The sequence below is a fragment of the Apium graveolens genome, chromosome 3 (assembly GCF_009905375.1).
Source record: "Apium graveolens cultivar Ventura chromosome 3, ASM990537v1, whole genome shotgun sequence".
In the NCBI taxonomy this organism is placed as follows: Eukaryota; Viridiplantae; Streptophyta; class Magnoliopsida; order Apiales; family Apiaceae; genus Apium; species Apium graveolens.
The window spans coordinates 47052103-47069582 of record NC_133649.1 but is presented as its reverse complement, the minus strand read 5'-3'; the positions used below and the strand labels follow the sequence as shown (position 1 = coordinate 47069582).

Sequence of the window (17480 nt, the reverse complement as noted above, 5' to 3'; positions counted from 1 at the left end):
CCACAGCTGGTGGGCACCGAAGAGCAAAAGGTTGAGAGATTTCAACAGGGATTGAAGTAGTGGATTCAGAACAAGTTGGCAATTCTGGAGATAACTGATTATGCCACCCTACTGCAGAAGGCCACAATAGCTGACACATGGAGTGAAATGAGCCAGAAAATGAAGCAAACTAAGAAACAAAAGTTTGATGGTTAAAGAAGGAGTGTGGGAGGGGAGAGCTTCCCTAGTAAGTTTTTTTCAGGGGGACGACCTCCCAACCCAACCGCAGTATAGGATTCGGGGGATCAGGGAGCGTAATTGTGGCCCGGAGCGGAAACCAAACGGGAATGTCTTATCATAGCCAAACACGACCTCCTCTGCCAGAATGCAAGAGCTGTGGTAAGAAGCATTCTGGGCAATGTATGCAGAAACCGGTGACATGCTTTAAATGTGGTAAGGTAGGGCACTATGCCACAGCTTGTAACCAGGAAGCGGCTAAGTGTTTTCAGTGCGGAAAGACAGGACACATGAAGAAGGACTGCCCTGCGGCAGCCCCAGCTAGCTCGAGGGGTACTGTAGCTGCATCTAACAGAGTGCCGACTTCCAGGATCTTTAATATGACTATGAAAGATACCGTAAGGAACACCAATGTTATAGCAGGTGCGCTCCTCCTAAACTCCAATTCCGCCAATATGCTATTTGATTCTGGAGCTACTAAGTCTTTCGTATCTAAGAAATTTGCTGAAAAATTGGACTTAAAAGTGGAACCTTTGAAAGAATCTTTGCAAGTGGAAATAGCTAATCAAAAGATTATCCCTGTAAATCAAGTTTATGCTAACTACAACCTAGAATTAGGTGGAGTGAGATACCCAGTAGATTTAATTCCCTTTCGATTAGGGGAGTTTGATGTGATATTAGGAATGGATTGGCTATCTAGGAACCATGCCCAGATTGATTGCGAGGGGAAGAAAGTAAAATTGAAAACACATAGTGGTAAGAATATAATAATTAAGGGGCACCGACAAACCAAGAAATTTCTAACTATGGTGCAGACCAAGAGACTTTTAAAGCAAGGATGTGAGGTCTACTTGGCTCACGTGGTGGATACCAAACGAGAAACCCCTGAGATCCACACCATACCTGTAGTTAATGAGTTTGAGGATGTATTTCCCAAGGATCTTCCCGGACTACCCCCGAATCGGGAGATGAAATTTGCCATTGATTTAGCTCCCGACACGGCACCAGTATCAAAGGCCCCGTATCGTTTGGCCCCCGTCGATAGAAAGAGTTGGCTGATCAACTACAAGATCTATTGGATAAAGGAATGATTAGACCGAGCGTGTCCCCGTAGGGTGCACCCGTATTATTTATGAAGAAGAAGGACGGCAGCATGAGACTCTGCATCGATTATCGAGAGCTGAACAAGCTGACCATTAAAAACAAGTACCCATTGCCAAGAATAGATGACCTCTTTGACCAACTAAAGGATGCAACGTGTTTTTCCAAGATTGACCTTAGGACAGGTTATCACCAACTTAAGATCAAACCGGAAGATATACCTAAGACTGCATTTCAGACTAGGTACAGACATTATGAGTTCCTAGTTATGTCATTTGGTTTGACTAACGCGCCCGCGGCTTTCATGGATCTGATGAAAAGAGTCTTTAAGAAGTATCTGAACGAATGCATGATAGTCTTCATCGATGATATTCTAATTTACTCTAGATCGAAGGAGGAACATGCAGAACACCTCAGGATAGTATTGGAAATCTTACGGAAAGAAAATTGTATGCCAAATTCTCAAAGTGTGAATTTTAGTTGAAAGAAGTTCAGTTTTTGGGTCATGTGATTAGTAAGGAAGGAATTCTCATAGACCCTGCAAAGATAGAAGCTTTCACTAATTGGGAACAACCAACCACGCCCACCGAGGTAAGAAGCTTTATTGGACTGGTCGGGTATTATCGAAGGTTTGTAAAGTATTTCGCCACGATAGCATGCCCGTTGACTAGACTTACTTGGAAAATAGAAAAGTTTGTTTGGACAGGGAAATGTGAGGAGAGTTTCCAAGAATTGAAGAAAAGGTTGGTATCGGCCCCAGTGCTGGCCCTACCAGATGATAAAGGGAACTTTGTGATTTATAGTGATGCGTCCCATAAGGGTTTGGGATGTGTGCTGATGCAGCACGATAAGGTGATTGCCTATGCATCCAGGAAATTAAAGGAATATGAAGTGAGGTACCCCACCCATGACTTAGAATTAGCCGCCATAGTGTTTGCCCTTAAGATGTGGAGACATTACCTATGTGGAGTCTTAAATATATCGTCACCCAGAAGGAGCTAAACATGAGGCAGAGAAGGTGGTTAGAATTGATTAAGGACTATGACTGCGAAATTCTTTATCACCCGGGGAAGGCCAATGTGGTGGCCGATGCCCTTAGTCGTAGGGAAAGATTGAAAAGGATCACCACATCAGAGGATTTGATCAGAGAATTTAAAAAGTTAGAGATTAAGGTCAAGGTCGCTGAGCCAGGGATCGAAGGCTTGTATGAGATGGTTATGCAACCGGAGCTACTGGAAAAGATTAGGCGATGCCAAGAAATAGTGTTGAGGGAGAACAAGGAACTGGTAAGCGGAGAGGAGGCCAAGTGTGATCCAGACGAGAAGGGAATTAGGAGGCATGCCTACAGGATATGGGTCCCTAACGTCCAAGAATTAAAGGATGAAATTTTACGTGAAGGACACAACTCTAGATATACGGTCCACCCAGGGAGCACCAAAATGTACCAAGATTTGAAGGAGTACTACAGGTGGCTTAACATGAAGAAGGATGTAGCGGAGTGGGTCAGTAAGTGTATGACCTGTCAGAGAGTAAAGGCAGAACACCAGCGACCAAGAAGACTCTTGTAACCCTTAGAAATTTCGATGTGGAAATGGGAGCAGATAGTTATGGATTTTGTGGTAGGATTATCCCGAACTAAGACTAATCGTGATGCAAAATGGGTAATTGTAGACCGACTAACCAAGTCAGCGCACTTTCTTCCAATCAAGGAAACCTACACAATGGATAGATTAGTAGAGCTATACATTAAGGAAATTGTGGTAAGACATGGAGTGCCAGTAGCTATCGTATCTGACCGAGATCCCCGATTCAACTCCAGATTTTGGAGGAGCTTTCAGGAATGCCTAGGAACCAAACTAAACATGAGCACTGCTTACCATCCGCAAATAGATGGAAAAAGTGAGCGAACCATTCAGACATTGGAGGACATGCTGAGAATGTGTGTAATTGATTTTAAGGGTTCTTGGGATGAACACCTATCTTTGATAGAGTTTTCCTACAATATCAGTTATCATGCGAGTATCAGAATGCCCCCATACAAGGCGTTATATGGCCGAAGGTACCGTTCACCCTTGTATTGGGATGAAGTTGGTGAGATAAAGTTACTAGGTCCCGACTTGGTACAAAGGACAAGGGACATAATTCAATTAGTCAGAGGACGCCTAGCAGTAGCCCAAGACCAACATCATAAATACGCCGATCTGGCACGGAAGGACAGAGAGTATGAAGTGGGTGACCAGGTATTTCTGAAAGTGTCACCATGGAAAGGATTGATGAGATTTGGGAAGAAGGGGAAGCTGAGCCCCCGTTATATTGGACCTTTCGAGATTCTAAGACGGATAGGACCCGTGGCATACGAGTTAGCTTTACCTCCAAATCTTCAACAGGTTCATAATGTTTTTCATGTATCAATGTTGAGGAAGTATAATACGGATGCCAAACATATAGTGGAGCATGAGCAGGTAGACCTTCAACCAGATCTGTCATATATTGAGCAGCAAGTCGAAATCATTGACCGAAAAGAGCAAGTACTCCGGAACAAGAGTGTCAATCTAGTCAGAGTCTTATGGAGGCATCACAACGTCGAGGAGTCAACTTGGGAATTAGAGAGTCACATGCAAGAAAAGTAACCCCATCTATTTGCGGATTGATTCCGGGACAGAATCCTTTTAAGGGGGGGAGACTGTAAGAACCCTGATTTTTGTAATATTTTAAAACTTTAGTGAATAATAACTGGAACTAATTATGTAGTACGTATGGAGTTCATCACAAATATGAATAGTGGAATTTTGAAAATCCGAGATCATATTCTTGTTTATCGAGGAAAATAAGTGAATATAAAAGCCGTCGGAATTCGAAGATTCACGATTATACTACATGTTTCCGTATCTGTAACGACTGAGAATTTTGCGTCGTAATTAAGAAAATAAAGTATGTATTATGTGATGAGATTATAATTATGTGAATAAGTGATGATTATTTGTCTTATCTGTATACTAGAGTTTAGGAGCGTGGATAAAAACGTTCCAATTTAAAGAGTCAGCTTAGAAGTCGAGCTGTGGTGTCGGGCCGTCAGGTAGAACGGAACCCGTCCTAATATGGAATTAAATAATATAAAATGTGAATTATATGTGAAGTGAATGAATAAATAAATTATTTTGTCCTAAGAGACGTGTTGATTGGTAAAGAAAATGAGAAGCGTAATCGAAACGCTGAGCGTCGGGCCGTCAGGCTGAACGTGACCCGGTACGCGTAAAAGAGGATAAAGATTAAAGAGGGATAGATTCTATAATCCAACCTAAGTCGTCTTGTGACTGTATATGTGGGATTTCTTGACTGTATGCATGACTATATGTTCTGTGTCAATTTTGTGAATTTTAAAGGAATTATGTGATTTAAGTAAAAGTTTAATTAACCTTCGCGCATTTTTATAAAATCATTTGAGAAGGATAAGAACATGGGATTTGTTCTGTTATCTTCGTAAAGGTCCTACAGACTTTTAAAAAAATAATAAGTGAATTTGATTGTTGATCTTTGCATTTTTAAATTGATTTTATGTAGAAAATGTATTTATAAAGCAAGATTGCGAAATTCATATAAAATCAACCGTTCACTCAAATTCTTATTATGAGTAATGGATAAAAAGCTAATTTCAAGACCTACGTGTTAAAATTTTCATATTCAATAATCCTCGACTTTCCGAGAGAGAAATATTTTTATTTTGAATTTCGTTGCATTTGAGTAAAAAGAGAAAGAAAGTGCAAATTAAAAAGGGAGTAATTAGATTACCATTTTGCCCTTGTGTTGGGGGAGTATAAATTACTCCTTCCTCCCCATTTTCTTCTTTCTTTTCCGTGCACTCACTCTTTTCTCTCCTCTTTTTCTTTCACTCTCACTCTCTCTCTCTCTCTCGAAAAACTATCTCTCGGCAACTCTCTCTCTCTCTCTTTGATTTCTCTCGGTATATTGTCTCTCCCTCTCTAATTCTTTGAAACCCACCATGAATCATCAACCTTATTCCATACAAGAGCTTTAATTCATGTGCATGTGTGTGTTTGTGCTTGCATGCAAAGTGTGTGTGTGTTTTTGAGTTCGGTTTTGAGCCGAGAACCGAGGGCTTGCTTGATTAGTTCGTGTTATGTGATTTTTGTGCTGAAATCAGATTGCATGTGGTGTTGCTGCATTTCTTTTGTTAAGAAATTGAGGGTTTCATGGTTGGACACCCTCGAATGAGGGCACCACAGTGATGCCACCGCCACCGGTGATGAACTCCGGTGAACCGGTGGTGAGCTATGATGTTAAAAAAAACTGAGCTCTAGAACCTTAAGATCACTTATTTATGTTTGCATGTGATGTTTTGATTAAAAGGCCGAATGGCCCTTACTATTTTAAAGGAATCAAGTTGATTGTGTTGAAATGCATGAGTTATTGATTTGATGTTGAAATATAGGTGGATTTGTGATTCAAGGATTAAGAATATCAAGTTGCATGTTTGTTTTTGAAAAAGGCCGAATGGTTTTAATCTTTAAAGTTGTTTGATTTGAGTTAACTTGTTTAAAATGATGATGGATTATGATTAGATTAAAAGGAATGAAATTGTTGTTGCATGCTAAGTTTAAGTTCAAATTTTTGGTATTAATAAGAAAGGAAATTGATTTTGTGAGATAAACTTGGTAAACACTAAATATAAATGGCCTAAAAGTGATTGCATGCTAGTTTTAAAAAGGATCAAGATGTGCATGTCATTGATTTGTCCTTGAGAAGTAAAATTGAGTTTTGCCGAATTAAAATTAAGTTAAAAGGGACTAATTTGATGAATGAATGGATGCATGTTGTGATTTAGGTGAAAATCGATTGTGTTAAAAGACTTAGTTGGCTTACTTGATAAAGATAAAGTGTTTGATAGCATGATAAGTTAAAATTGAATTGCATGCGCGCAAGTATGTATGATTGGTTCAAATTTTTATGATTAAAATGAAGAAGAATGATACTTTAATAGCTTTGATGATGGAACTAAGTTGATTAATATAAGTGATAGTTATGCACGTAAATGTTTGGTTGTAAATAAGTCTTGTACTCGTAAAAGTGAGTCGTGTTAGTGTGATTTGAGACATAGCCAAGGTCAAGCGAGTACGCTTTGATTGCTAAGTATATAAGGATATAAAAGCTACGAGAAAGGATAATGCTATGTGCTAAGTGCTATGTGCTTATATGTATAAGCTATATTCGTATGCTCGAGTCAAGGATATAATCGAGTTATCGTAAAGTGTGATCGTTCCGAGAACGAGAGTTGGGAATCTAATTAAGATTTTGGTTTTATTGTAGATTCGGAGCGTGAGGGCATTCAGGCTAGAAAAGGAAAGGATTTACTAGGTGGCAGTAGTTCAACCCTCAGGAAAGCAAATTCAGGCAAGTAACTCTGATTACTTGTGTAAATGATTATAAAGGAAATGTTGTTCATACCATGTAGAGTATTGAACTATTTAAGCATAAAACCCTTGTTTTATGAGACCCATGTTTTATGAAACCCTGTTATTGATTTAAAGAATCCCTGTTCTTGATAACCTGTTATTGATAAGCCTATTGATTTCACTCATTGATAACCTGACCTTTCTGTTCAAGTTACCTATAATGCCATGAATCATATTGAACCTATTGATTATCTTGGTTAACTCTGTTTAATGATACCCTGATTCTCTTGATCACCCTATTGATCCCTAAGTCAATGCTGATCTTTCTTATTTAGTGCCTTATCGTCCTTGATACAGAATTCTTGTGAATTGTTCCTTGTGTATCTTTGTTCACTCCCTGAACTTTGTTTCTTTAAAATCTGAATTAAGAATGAGTTTCGACTTGAAAGAGTCCGAATGATTTCAAATGCTTGGTAATGATAAAATGAATTTTAGAAAACCTATTTGTTTTTCCAACTCAAGGTTTTCCAAATGAATTCCTGGTGGATTGGATGGAGACGTAAGAGGCTAGTGGGACTAGTCCAGTCATGGTAAGAGGCTAGTGGGACTGGTCCAATTTAAGGCTGAAATTATGCCGATTGGTACCTTAAAGACCGGAATGGAGGTCGATACGGGCTGATCACCCGTATATAATAAAATGGAAAGATAAAGTGATCTAATCAAGGGTTCTAATTGAGTATTTAAAAGGGAACTGAAACTTTTATTCAGTAAATTGATTTTTGAAATGAAAATGGTTTATATTGCTTTGAAAAGAGTTGATTTTGTCATTGTGGAGCTTAAAGCTCGAGAACCCTGATTCTTGAAATTGTTGATTATATGATTGATTCTATATCTTGAAATACTGTTGCTTTCCTCTATCGAAAGATCTATTTTGATCCTATAATGAATTGTGATGAATGTCGGCTTTCGTCCTGTTTCGAGCCTTGTTTCTTGAAAGCCCTACTATTCTTCAGATACCTTTCCTTATCCCAAAGAAAAAAAATGGAAATCTGCCACCTAGATTAATTAAAGTAGAATGCCCTAGTTTGTTCAAAGTATATTTTAATTTGATATTGTAGAACTGCTATATAGTTACTTGCTGAGTTTTATACTCATTTATTTTGTCTTAATCTAACCATGGTAGTTAAGCAAGAAGATGGCCAGGCTTAGGCGCACTACTCGTAAGAGCGTACCTGGTGGTCCCTACCGTGTTGAGGGCTTCCGGTTGCCAGAGCAGGTAGTGGTTTTTATGAGTGAGCTCGCGCCTAGAAAGAAGTGTATAAAGATATAATGGGTTATCTGTCGGTTCCCAGCCGGAATCGATATTGTTTATTTAATAGTATTTCGGGTTTGTAAGTTATATTTTATGACTGGTAGTTGTAATCTTGTCTCATACTTTATCCTGTTGATCCAGTTAGTAGGAAATCGAGGTTTATGTGTATTTAATTATTAGATTAGAGGTGTGTGAGTCCTCATTTCCTAACCCCGAGATTGAGGGCGTCACAAGTTGGTATCAGAGCTACATGATCTAGTCCCTGAGACAAGTTAGGTTTTAAAAAAAGGGTATTTTGGGAATATATCTATATCACGAGAGAGTTCGACTCATGTAGAGTTGTGTTAGACTATTAAGGTATAGTCTAAGGGAAGTGTTGATTGGTAAAGCGGAAACTAGAGTTAGGGTGTGAGTTAGCTGGAAGCTTTATTTAACCCTAACATTGTTTCTTGGTTGTTGTTTTGTGTTTTCTCTCAGGATCCTAGTAGTAGTAGTGACTCAGACTCAGAGATTAGTTTGACTGGTACCCCTGTGGACCCTATTCCACCCTCTCCAGAGGAGCCTGTGTATGTTAGTTCAGACCCAGAGGAGGACCCTTCTGAGAGTAGTGAGATCCCCTTGCAGATTTCACCCCTGAGGCCTGATTCAGAGACCCCTGCCCCTAACCCAGAGTCGGAGATGCCTAAGACTGTTCCTGTCAGTGTTGGTGGCAAGTTAGCCCAGGACCGAGACTTTGTGTACTCCCGCATTCCTGAGTTGGGAGCTTTGGTGGATAGACTAGCCAGAGAGTCTAGGCAGAGTGCTTCTGTTTTGGATGATGAGTGGCGAGTTCGGGTGAAGATGGTGGAGCAGGTTGCCAGGAGGAGATTGGATGAGGGACCATCCACTAGTGATGCTGATGCTGAGGCCCGGAGGCTGCATAAGATCATTCGCTGGATGTTGGTTGTGTTGAGAGAGATTCTAGATGATTAGACGGGACTGTTGGTTGAGCCCGTAGATTGTTGTTGTTGTTTTCAGCTCCGGTAGGCTTTGGGATACTTGGTCAGATGCCGGGATCCCTTTTTCATTTATCTCGTTGTATTTTAGACCAGTGTAGTAGTAGTATTAGTTGGAAGTTAGGGGTAGATAGGGGGATGTTTTCCAATTTTTCCTCTGTTTAACCCTGCTATTTATTGTACCTTGTTTCAGAACCTTAATATCCAGAATATTCCCTATGTAACCTATTGATTAAATAAATCTATTATCTTGCTTTCCTTTATGCACCTTGATTATCTTGTAAACCGTTCTCAATGCCATGTTTTAAATACAACCATGTTTTCATATAACCATGTTTAAAGATCATAAAACCCTATTCCGTGCCATGATAAAACAACACTGATATGAGAATTATGTATAATAGGATTGCATGTGCAAATTGGGTAAAACTTAAAACCCACAAAAGAGATTTCATAAAAACTGTTGTTATATACATGCCATGCTATCGTATTGCTAAATAATTGTTCAATCAGGTTTGTAAGAAATGACTAACTCACCAGATCACCAAGAAGAAGAAATTCCCACCCAAGACCCAGAAATAAACCCAGAAACCACCATGATGAGCAGACTTGCTCAGCTTTTGCAACAACTTGTGGCCCCAAAAGTTGGAAATTTCAAGCACTTTCAATCCGTTCATCCCCCAGAGTTCTTAGGTTTTCCAGCCCCAATTAAAGCGCAGTCGTGGTTGAGAGAGATGGAAAAAGCTTTTGAATTAGCCGAAGTTAAGGATGATAAGAAAGCTCAGTACGCGAGTTATTATCTGAAAGATGAAGCAAGTTTCTGGTGGGAGTCTTCTAAGGCGTTGTTGGAAGGCAAAGACTTATCTTGGGAGAAGTTCACTGAGATTTTTCTGGAAAAGTATTTGCCAAGTTACATGCAAGATCAGTTGGAGATGAAATTCTTGGATCTTAGACAGGAGGAAATGTCGGTGGCAGAATATAAGGTGAAGTTTTCGGAATTGTCAAGGTTCGTACCTGAGTACATGATTACTGAAGTGAAGAAGGCTAAGAGGTTCCAGCAGGGACTTAAGCCATGGATTAGGAGTCAAATAGCAATGTTGGAGATCAAGAACTATGCTGTATTGGTTCAGAAAGCAATGATAGTGGAAGGTGAGCGGGAAGCTACTCGAAGAGAAAATGAAGGAAGAAAGAGGAAGTTTGAAAGCTCTGAGCAAGAGCAAGGAAGCTCAAAGTTCAGAGGGAAGTTTGGGAAGAATGGTGGAGGTCAGAACCAAAAGTTCCAGAAGTTTAGACCCGGGAATGGAGCTCAAAAGAACCGTCTCCAGAAAGCTGGACAACCGGGAAAGGATAGCAGGCCCCAGATGCAAGAATGCAGGAACTGCGGAAAGAGACACCCGGGGAGGTGTAATAAGCTGGATATAACATGTTTTAAGTGCAACCAGAAGGGGTATTATTCTTCAGAATGTTCAAATGGAGTAAGGAAACCTGATTTGGCTTGTTTCAAGTGTGGCAAAGTGGGCCATATGGCCAGAAATTGCAAGGAGCCTGTGCAGAAGGCTAATGTTCTCAGAATTGCTGGACCGCCGTCTCTCCCAGCACCATCAGCTCAACCCAGAGATAGAACCTTTAACATGACAATGAAAGATGCGGTGCAAGAGGTGGACGTGGTAGCAGGTATGCTTGTTATAAACTCAGTAAAAGTAAAAGTTTTGATGGATTCTGGAGCAACTAGATCTTTTATCTCTAAAAGTATTCTTGATAAGTTAAATTATGTTGCGGACCCTCTAGAGCCTAATTTGATTATAGAGGTAGCAAATCAAGAGAAAGTTGTTGTTAATAAGATTTGTCCCGATTGTGATGTGTCTATAGAAGGTCGGCACTTTTCTGCTGACTTAATTCCTTTTAAGTTAGGAGAATTTGAGGTTATACTAGGAATGGATTGGTTGTCAAACCATGAGGCGCAAATAGAATGTAAAAGTAAGAAGGTGAAGTTAAGAACCAAGGATGGTGAGGAAGTGATATTTAAAGGAAAGAGGCAAGAGAAGAAATTTCTAACGGCTATTGAGGCAAGAAGATTAATACGTCAAGGATGCGAAGTTTATTTGGCTCATGTCATGGACGTGGAGAAAGAATCTGTAAAGATCAATGATATTCCGGTAGTAAGAGATTTTTCGGATGTGTTTCCTGATGAATTGCCTGGACTACCTCCAGACAGAGAGATCGAGTTTACGATTGACTTGGCTCCTGGTATGAAACCAGTGTCGAAAGCTCCCTATCGCATGGCGCCGGTCGAAATAAAGGAATTGGCAGCTCAGTTGCAAGAGTTGTTGGACAAAGGAGTAATCCGACCGAGTGTATCCCCGTGGGGTGCACCAGTGTTGTTTGTAAAGAAAAAGGATGGAAGCATGCGATTGTGTATCGATTACCGTGAGCTGAATAAGTTGACGATCAAGAATAAGTACCCTCTACCGTGAATCGATGACTTGTTCGACCAATTGAAAGGAGCTTCGTGTTTTTCGAAAATTGATTTAAGATCTGGGTATCATCAATTAAAGATCAAAGCAGAAGATATACCCAAGACAACGTTCCGGACAAGATACGGACACTATGAGTTTTTGGTGATGGCATTTGGCTTGACGAATGCGCCAGCTGCATTTATGGATCTTATGAACAGAGTGTTCAAGCAGTATTTGGACAAGTTCGTGATTGTGTTTATTGATGATATACTGATTTACTCCAAGACGGAAGAAGATCATAAGGAGCATTTGAGGATTTCCTTGGAAATTCTGCGAAAAGAGAAGCTGTATGCGAAGTTTTCAAAGTGTGAATTTTGGCTAAAGGAAGTGCAATTCCTTGGTCATGTAGTCAATAAAGAAGGAATTAAAGTGGACCCAGCCAAGATAGAAGCTTTAATGAATTGGGAAAGACCCAAGACTCCGACGGAAGTCAGAAGTTTTCTGGGATTAGCCGGATACTATAGAAGATTTATGCAAGATTTCTCAAAGATTGCCATTCCATTGACAAAGTTGACGAGAAAGAACGAGAAGTTTGTTTGGACAGAAAAGTGTGAGGAAAGTTTCCAAGAGTTAAAGAAGAGATTGGTAACCGCCCCAGTGTTGGTATTACCAGATGATAAAGGGGAATTTGTAATATTCAGTGATGCTTCATATAAAAGACTTGGATGCATGTTAATGCAACACGGGAAGGTAATAGCATATGCGTCAAGGAAACTCAAGCCGCATGAGCAAAAGTATCCAATGCACGATTTGGAATTGGCAGCAATTGTATTTGCCCTTAAGATTTGGAGGCATTATTTGTACGGAGAAAGTGCGAGATTTATACGGACCATAAGAGCTTAAAGTATATCTTTACCCAGAAATAACTGAATATGCGACAAAGAAGGTGGTTGGAATTGATCAAAGATTATGATTGTGCGATAAACTATCATCCTGGAAAGGCAAATGTGGTAGCTGATGCTTTAAGTCGAAAGGAAAGGTTAAATATGTTAACGTCATCGGAAGAATTAATCAAGGACTTTGAAAAGATGGAAATAGAGGTGCAGACTCCAGAATGTGGAGATGAAGCTATTTATGCAATGCTGTTTCAACCTGAAATTTTGGAAAAGATTCGATGCTGTCAAGAGCAAGTGATGAATCGCGAAAAGAATAAGTTGACGGGAGAAGAAACTAAAGCTCAAAAGGATGGAAAAGGGATATACCGTGTTAACTCACGTATTTGGATACCTAATGTTGTGGAACTAAAGCATGAGATTTTGCAAGAAGCGCATAACTCGAGATTTTCGATTCACCCTGGGAGTACGAAGATGTACCAGGATTTGAAAGAAAATTTTTGGTGGCCAAACATGAAAAAGGAAATTGCGGAATGGATAAGTAAATGTTACACGTGCCAAAGAGTTAAAGCGGAACATCAAAGGCCAAGCGAATTGCTTCAGCCACTGGACATACCTGAATGGAAATGGGAACATATCGCGATGGATTTCGTGGTAGGATTACCTAAAACCAAGTCAAATCACGATGCGATTTGGGTGGTAATCGATCGGTTGACCAAGTCAGCACATTTCTTGCCGATAAACGAAAGGTTTTCATTAGAGAAGTTGGTCAAACTGTATCTGGATGAGATCATGATGCGTCATGGAGTTCCTGTATCTATCGTGTCTGATAGAGATCCAAGATTTAATTCGAGATTTTGGCGACAATTCCATGATCATTTGGGAATGAAATTGAAAATGAGTACGGCATATCATCCGCGGACAGACGGACAAAGTGAAAGGACAATTCAGACGATTGAAGATATGTTGCGAACCTGCGCAATAGATTTCAAAGGAAATTGGGACGATCATTTGCCCTTAATTGAGTTTTCCTACAACAACAGTTATCACGCAAGTATTGGCATGCTGCCTTATGAAGCGTTGTATGGAAGAAAGTGTAGATCTCCTACTTATTGAGATGAAGTTGGTGAGCGCAAGTTAATTGGCCCAGAGCTAGTTCAGCAAACGAAGGAAAAGGTTGAAATGATATAAAAGAGATTAATTGCAGCATAAGACCGACAGGCAAAGTACCCGAATCAAGAACGAAAAGATGAGCAATTTGAAACTGGAGACAAAGTCTTGTTAAAGACATCTCCTTGGAAAGGTTTAACTCGATTTGGAAAGAAAGGAAAGCTGAGTCCAAGGTACATTGGACCATTTGAAGTATTGCGACAAGTTGGGAAAGTGGCGTATAAATTGGCACTGCCGCCGCAAATGCAACATCTGCATAATGTGTTTCATGTATCTCTCCTGAAGAAGTATAATGCTGATGCGAGCCATGTGATCGAGTTGGAACCAGTGGAAATCCAACCAGATTTATCCTTTGTAGAACAACTAGTGCCAATTTTGGATCGAAAAGAAAGGACGCTTAGAAATAAAGTTGTACCTCTAGTTAGAGTATTGTGGAGAAATCCGTTAGTCGAAGAATCGACTTGGGAATTAGAAAGCGAAATGAAAGAAAAGTATCCCCATCTGTTTGCTTAGATTAGATTCTGGGGACAAAATCCTTTTAAGGAGGGTAGATTGTAACGACTGAGAATTTTGCGTCGTAATTAAGAAAATAAAGTATGTGTTATGTGATGAGATTATAATTATATGACTAAGTGATGATTATTTGTCTTATCTGTATACTAGAGTTTAGGAGCGTGGATAAAAACGTTCCAATTTAAAGAGTCAGCTTAGAAGTCGAGCTGTGGTGTCAGGTCGTCAGGTAGAACGGAACCCGTCCTAATATAGAATTAAATAATATAAAATGTGAATTATATGTGAAGTGAATGAATAAATAAAGTATTTTGTCCTAAGAGACGTGTTGATTGGTAAAGAAAATGAGAAGCGTAATCGAAACGCTGAGCGTCGGGCCGTCAGGCTGAACGTGACCCGGTACGCGTAAAAGAGGATAAAGATTAAAGAGGGATAGATTCTATAATCCGACCTAAGTCGTCTTGTGACTGTATATGTGTGATTGCTTGACTGTATGCATGACTATGTGTTCTGTGTCAAATTTGTGAATTTTAAAGGAATTATGTGATTTAAGTAAAGGTTTAATTAACCTTCGCGCATTTTTATAAAATCATCTGAGAAGGATAAGAACATGGGATTTGTTCTGTTATCTTCGTAAAGGTCCTAGAGACTTTTTAAAAAATAATAAATGAATTTGATTGTTGATCTTTGCATTTTTAAATTGATTTTATGTGGAAAATGTATTTATTAAAGCAAGATTGCGAAATTCATATAAAATCAACCGTTCGCTCAAATTCTTATTATGAGTAATGGATAAAAAGCTAATTTCGAGACCTACGTGTTAAAATTTTCATTTTCAATAATCCTCGACTTTCCGAGAGAGAAATATTTTTATTTTGAATTTCGTTGCATTTGAGTAAAAAGAGAAAGAAAGTGCAAATTAAAAAGGGAGTTATTAGATTACCATTTTGCCCTTGTGTTGGGGGAGTATAAATTACTCCTTCCTCCCCATTTTCTTCTTTCTTTTCCGTGCACTCACTCTTTTCTCTCCTCTTTTTTCTTTCACTCTCACTCTCTCTCTCTCGAAAAACTCTCTCTCGACAACTCTCTCTCTCTCTCTTTGATTTCTCTCGGTATATTATCTCTCCCTCTCTAATTCTTTGAAACCCACCATGAATCATCAACCTTATTCCATACAAGAGCTTTAATTCATGTGCATGTGTGTGTTTGTGCTTGCATGCAAAGTGTGTGTATGTTTTTGAGTTCGGTTTTGAGCCGAGAACCGAGGGCTTGCTTGATTAGTTCATGTTCTGTGATTTTTGTGCTGAAATCAGATTGCATGTGGTGTTGCTGCATTTCTTTTGTTAAGAAATTGGGGGTTTCGTGGTTAGACACCCTCGAATGAGGGCACCACCGTGATGCCACCGCCACCGGTGATGAACTCCGGTGAACCGGTGGTGAGCTATGATGTTAAAAAAAACTGAGCTCTAGAACCTTAAGATCACTTATTTATGTTTACATGTGATGTTTTGATTAAAAGGCCGAATGGCCCTTACTATTTTAAAGGAATCAAGTTGATTGTGTTGAAATGCATGAGTTATTGATTGAATGTTGAAATATAGGTGGATTTGTGATTCAAGGATTAAGAATATCAAGTTGCATGTTTGTTTTTGAAAAAGGCCGAATGGTTTTAATCTTTAAAGTTGTTTGATTTGAGTTAACTTGTTTAAAATGATGATGGATTGTGATTAGATTAAAAAGGAATGAAATTGTTGTTGCATGATAAGTTTAAGTTCAAATTTTTGGTATTAATAAGAAAGGAAATTGATTTGGTTAGATAAACTTGGTAAACACTAAGTATAAATGGCCTAAAAGTGATTGCATGCTAGTTTTATAAAGGATCAAGATGTGCATGTCATTGATTTGTCCTTGAGAAGTAAAATTGAGTTTTGCCGAATTAAATAAAGTTAAAAGGGACTAATTTAATGAATGAATGGATGCATGTTATGATTTAGGTGAAAATCGATTGTGTTAAGAGACTTAGTTGGCTTACTTGATAAAGATAAAGTGTTTGATAGCATGATAAGTTAAAATTGAATTGCATGCGCGCAAGTATGTATGATTGGTTCGAATTTTTATGATTAAAATGAAGAAGAATGATACTTTAATAGCTTTGAATGAGTTGTGTGTATGTATGTGAGTTAAAGTGGGTATTTGGTGGATTTTGTGTGATAAGGCCGAATAGGCCATAAGGAATGAAAGTCAAATTACTTGGTTTTTATGATTAAAAGGATGATTGAAAGTGTATAAGTAAATATTTAGGAATTTGTTGCTTGATTATAGTATGTGGCTCGAATTAAGGAGCAAAAGAAAAGGGAACTAAGTTGATTAATATAAGTGATAGTTATGCACGTAAATGTTTGGTTGTAAATAAGTCTTGTACTCGTAAAAGAGAGTCGTGTTAGTATGATTTGAGACATAGCCAAGGTCAAGCGAGTACGCTTTGATTGCTAAGTATATAAGGATATAAAAGCTACGAGAAAGGATTATGCTATGTGCTAAGTGCTTATATGTATAAGCTATATTCGTATGCTCGAGTCAAGGATATAATCGAGTTATCGTAAAGTGTGATCGTTCCGAGAACGAGAGTTGGGAATCTAATTAAGATTTTGGTTATATTGTAGATTCGGAGCGTGAGGGCATTCAGGCTAGGAAAGGAAAGGATTTACTAGATGGCAGTAGTTCAACCCTCAGGAAAGCAAATTCAGGCAAGTAACTCTGACTACTTGTGTAAATGATTATAAAGGAAATGTTGTTCATACCATGTAGAGTATTGAATTGTTTAAGCATGAAACCCTTATTTTATGAGACCCATGTTTTATGAAACCCTGTTATTGATTTAAAGAATCCCTGTTCTTGATAACCTGTTATTGATAAGCCTATTGATTTCACTCATTGATAACCTGACCTTTCTGTTCAAGTTACCTATAATGCCATGAATCATATTGAACCTATTGATTATCTTGGTTAACTCTGTTTAATGATACCCTGATTCTCTTGATCACCCTATTGATCCCTAAGTCAATGCTGATCTTTCTTATTTAGTGCCTTGTCGTCCTTGATACAGAATTCTTGTGAATTGTTCCTTGTGTATCTTTGTTCACTCCCTGAACTTTGTTTCTTTAAAATCTGAATTAAGAATGAGTTTCGACTTGAAAGAGTCCGAATGATTTCAAATGCTTGGTAATGATAAAATGAATTTTAGAAAACCTATTTGTTTTTCCAACTCAAGGTTTTCCAAATGAATTCCTGATGGATTGGATGGAGACGTAAGAGGCTAGTGGGACTAGTCCAGTCATGGTAAGAGGCTAGTGGGACTAGTCCAATTTAAGGCTGAAATTATTCCGATTGGTACCTTAAAGACCGGAATGGAGGTC

At 38.9% G+C, this 17480-nt stretch overlaps 1 protein-coding gene across 1 annotated transcript; it reads left to right on the top strand.

The window, feature by feature from the left end:
• Nucleotides 1–326: 326 nt before the first annotated feature.
• Nucleotides 327–1307, top strand: LOC141714185 (uncharacterized). Its single transcript, XM_074517717.1, has 2 exons — nt 327–797; nt 1032–1307. The coding sequence occupies exons 1-2, from the start codon at nt 327–329 to the stop codon at nt 1305–1307; spliced, it is 747 nt and encodes a 248-aa protein (XP_074373818.1).
• The last annotated feature ends 16173 nt before the right edge of the window (nt 1308–17480 follow it).

Coding starts and splice junctions, on each gene's coding strand:
- LOC141714185 (XM_074517717.1), top strand. CDS start 327: ATGTCTTATCATAGCCAAACACGACCTCCTCTGCCAGAATGCAAGAGC. Junction 798..1,031: donor CTAATCAAAAGATTATCCCT/GTAAATCAAGTT, acceptor ACTATGGTGCAG/ACCAAGAGACTTTTAAAGCA.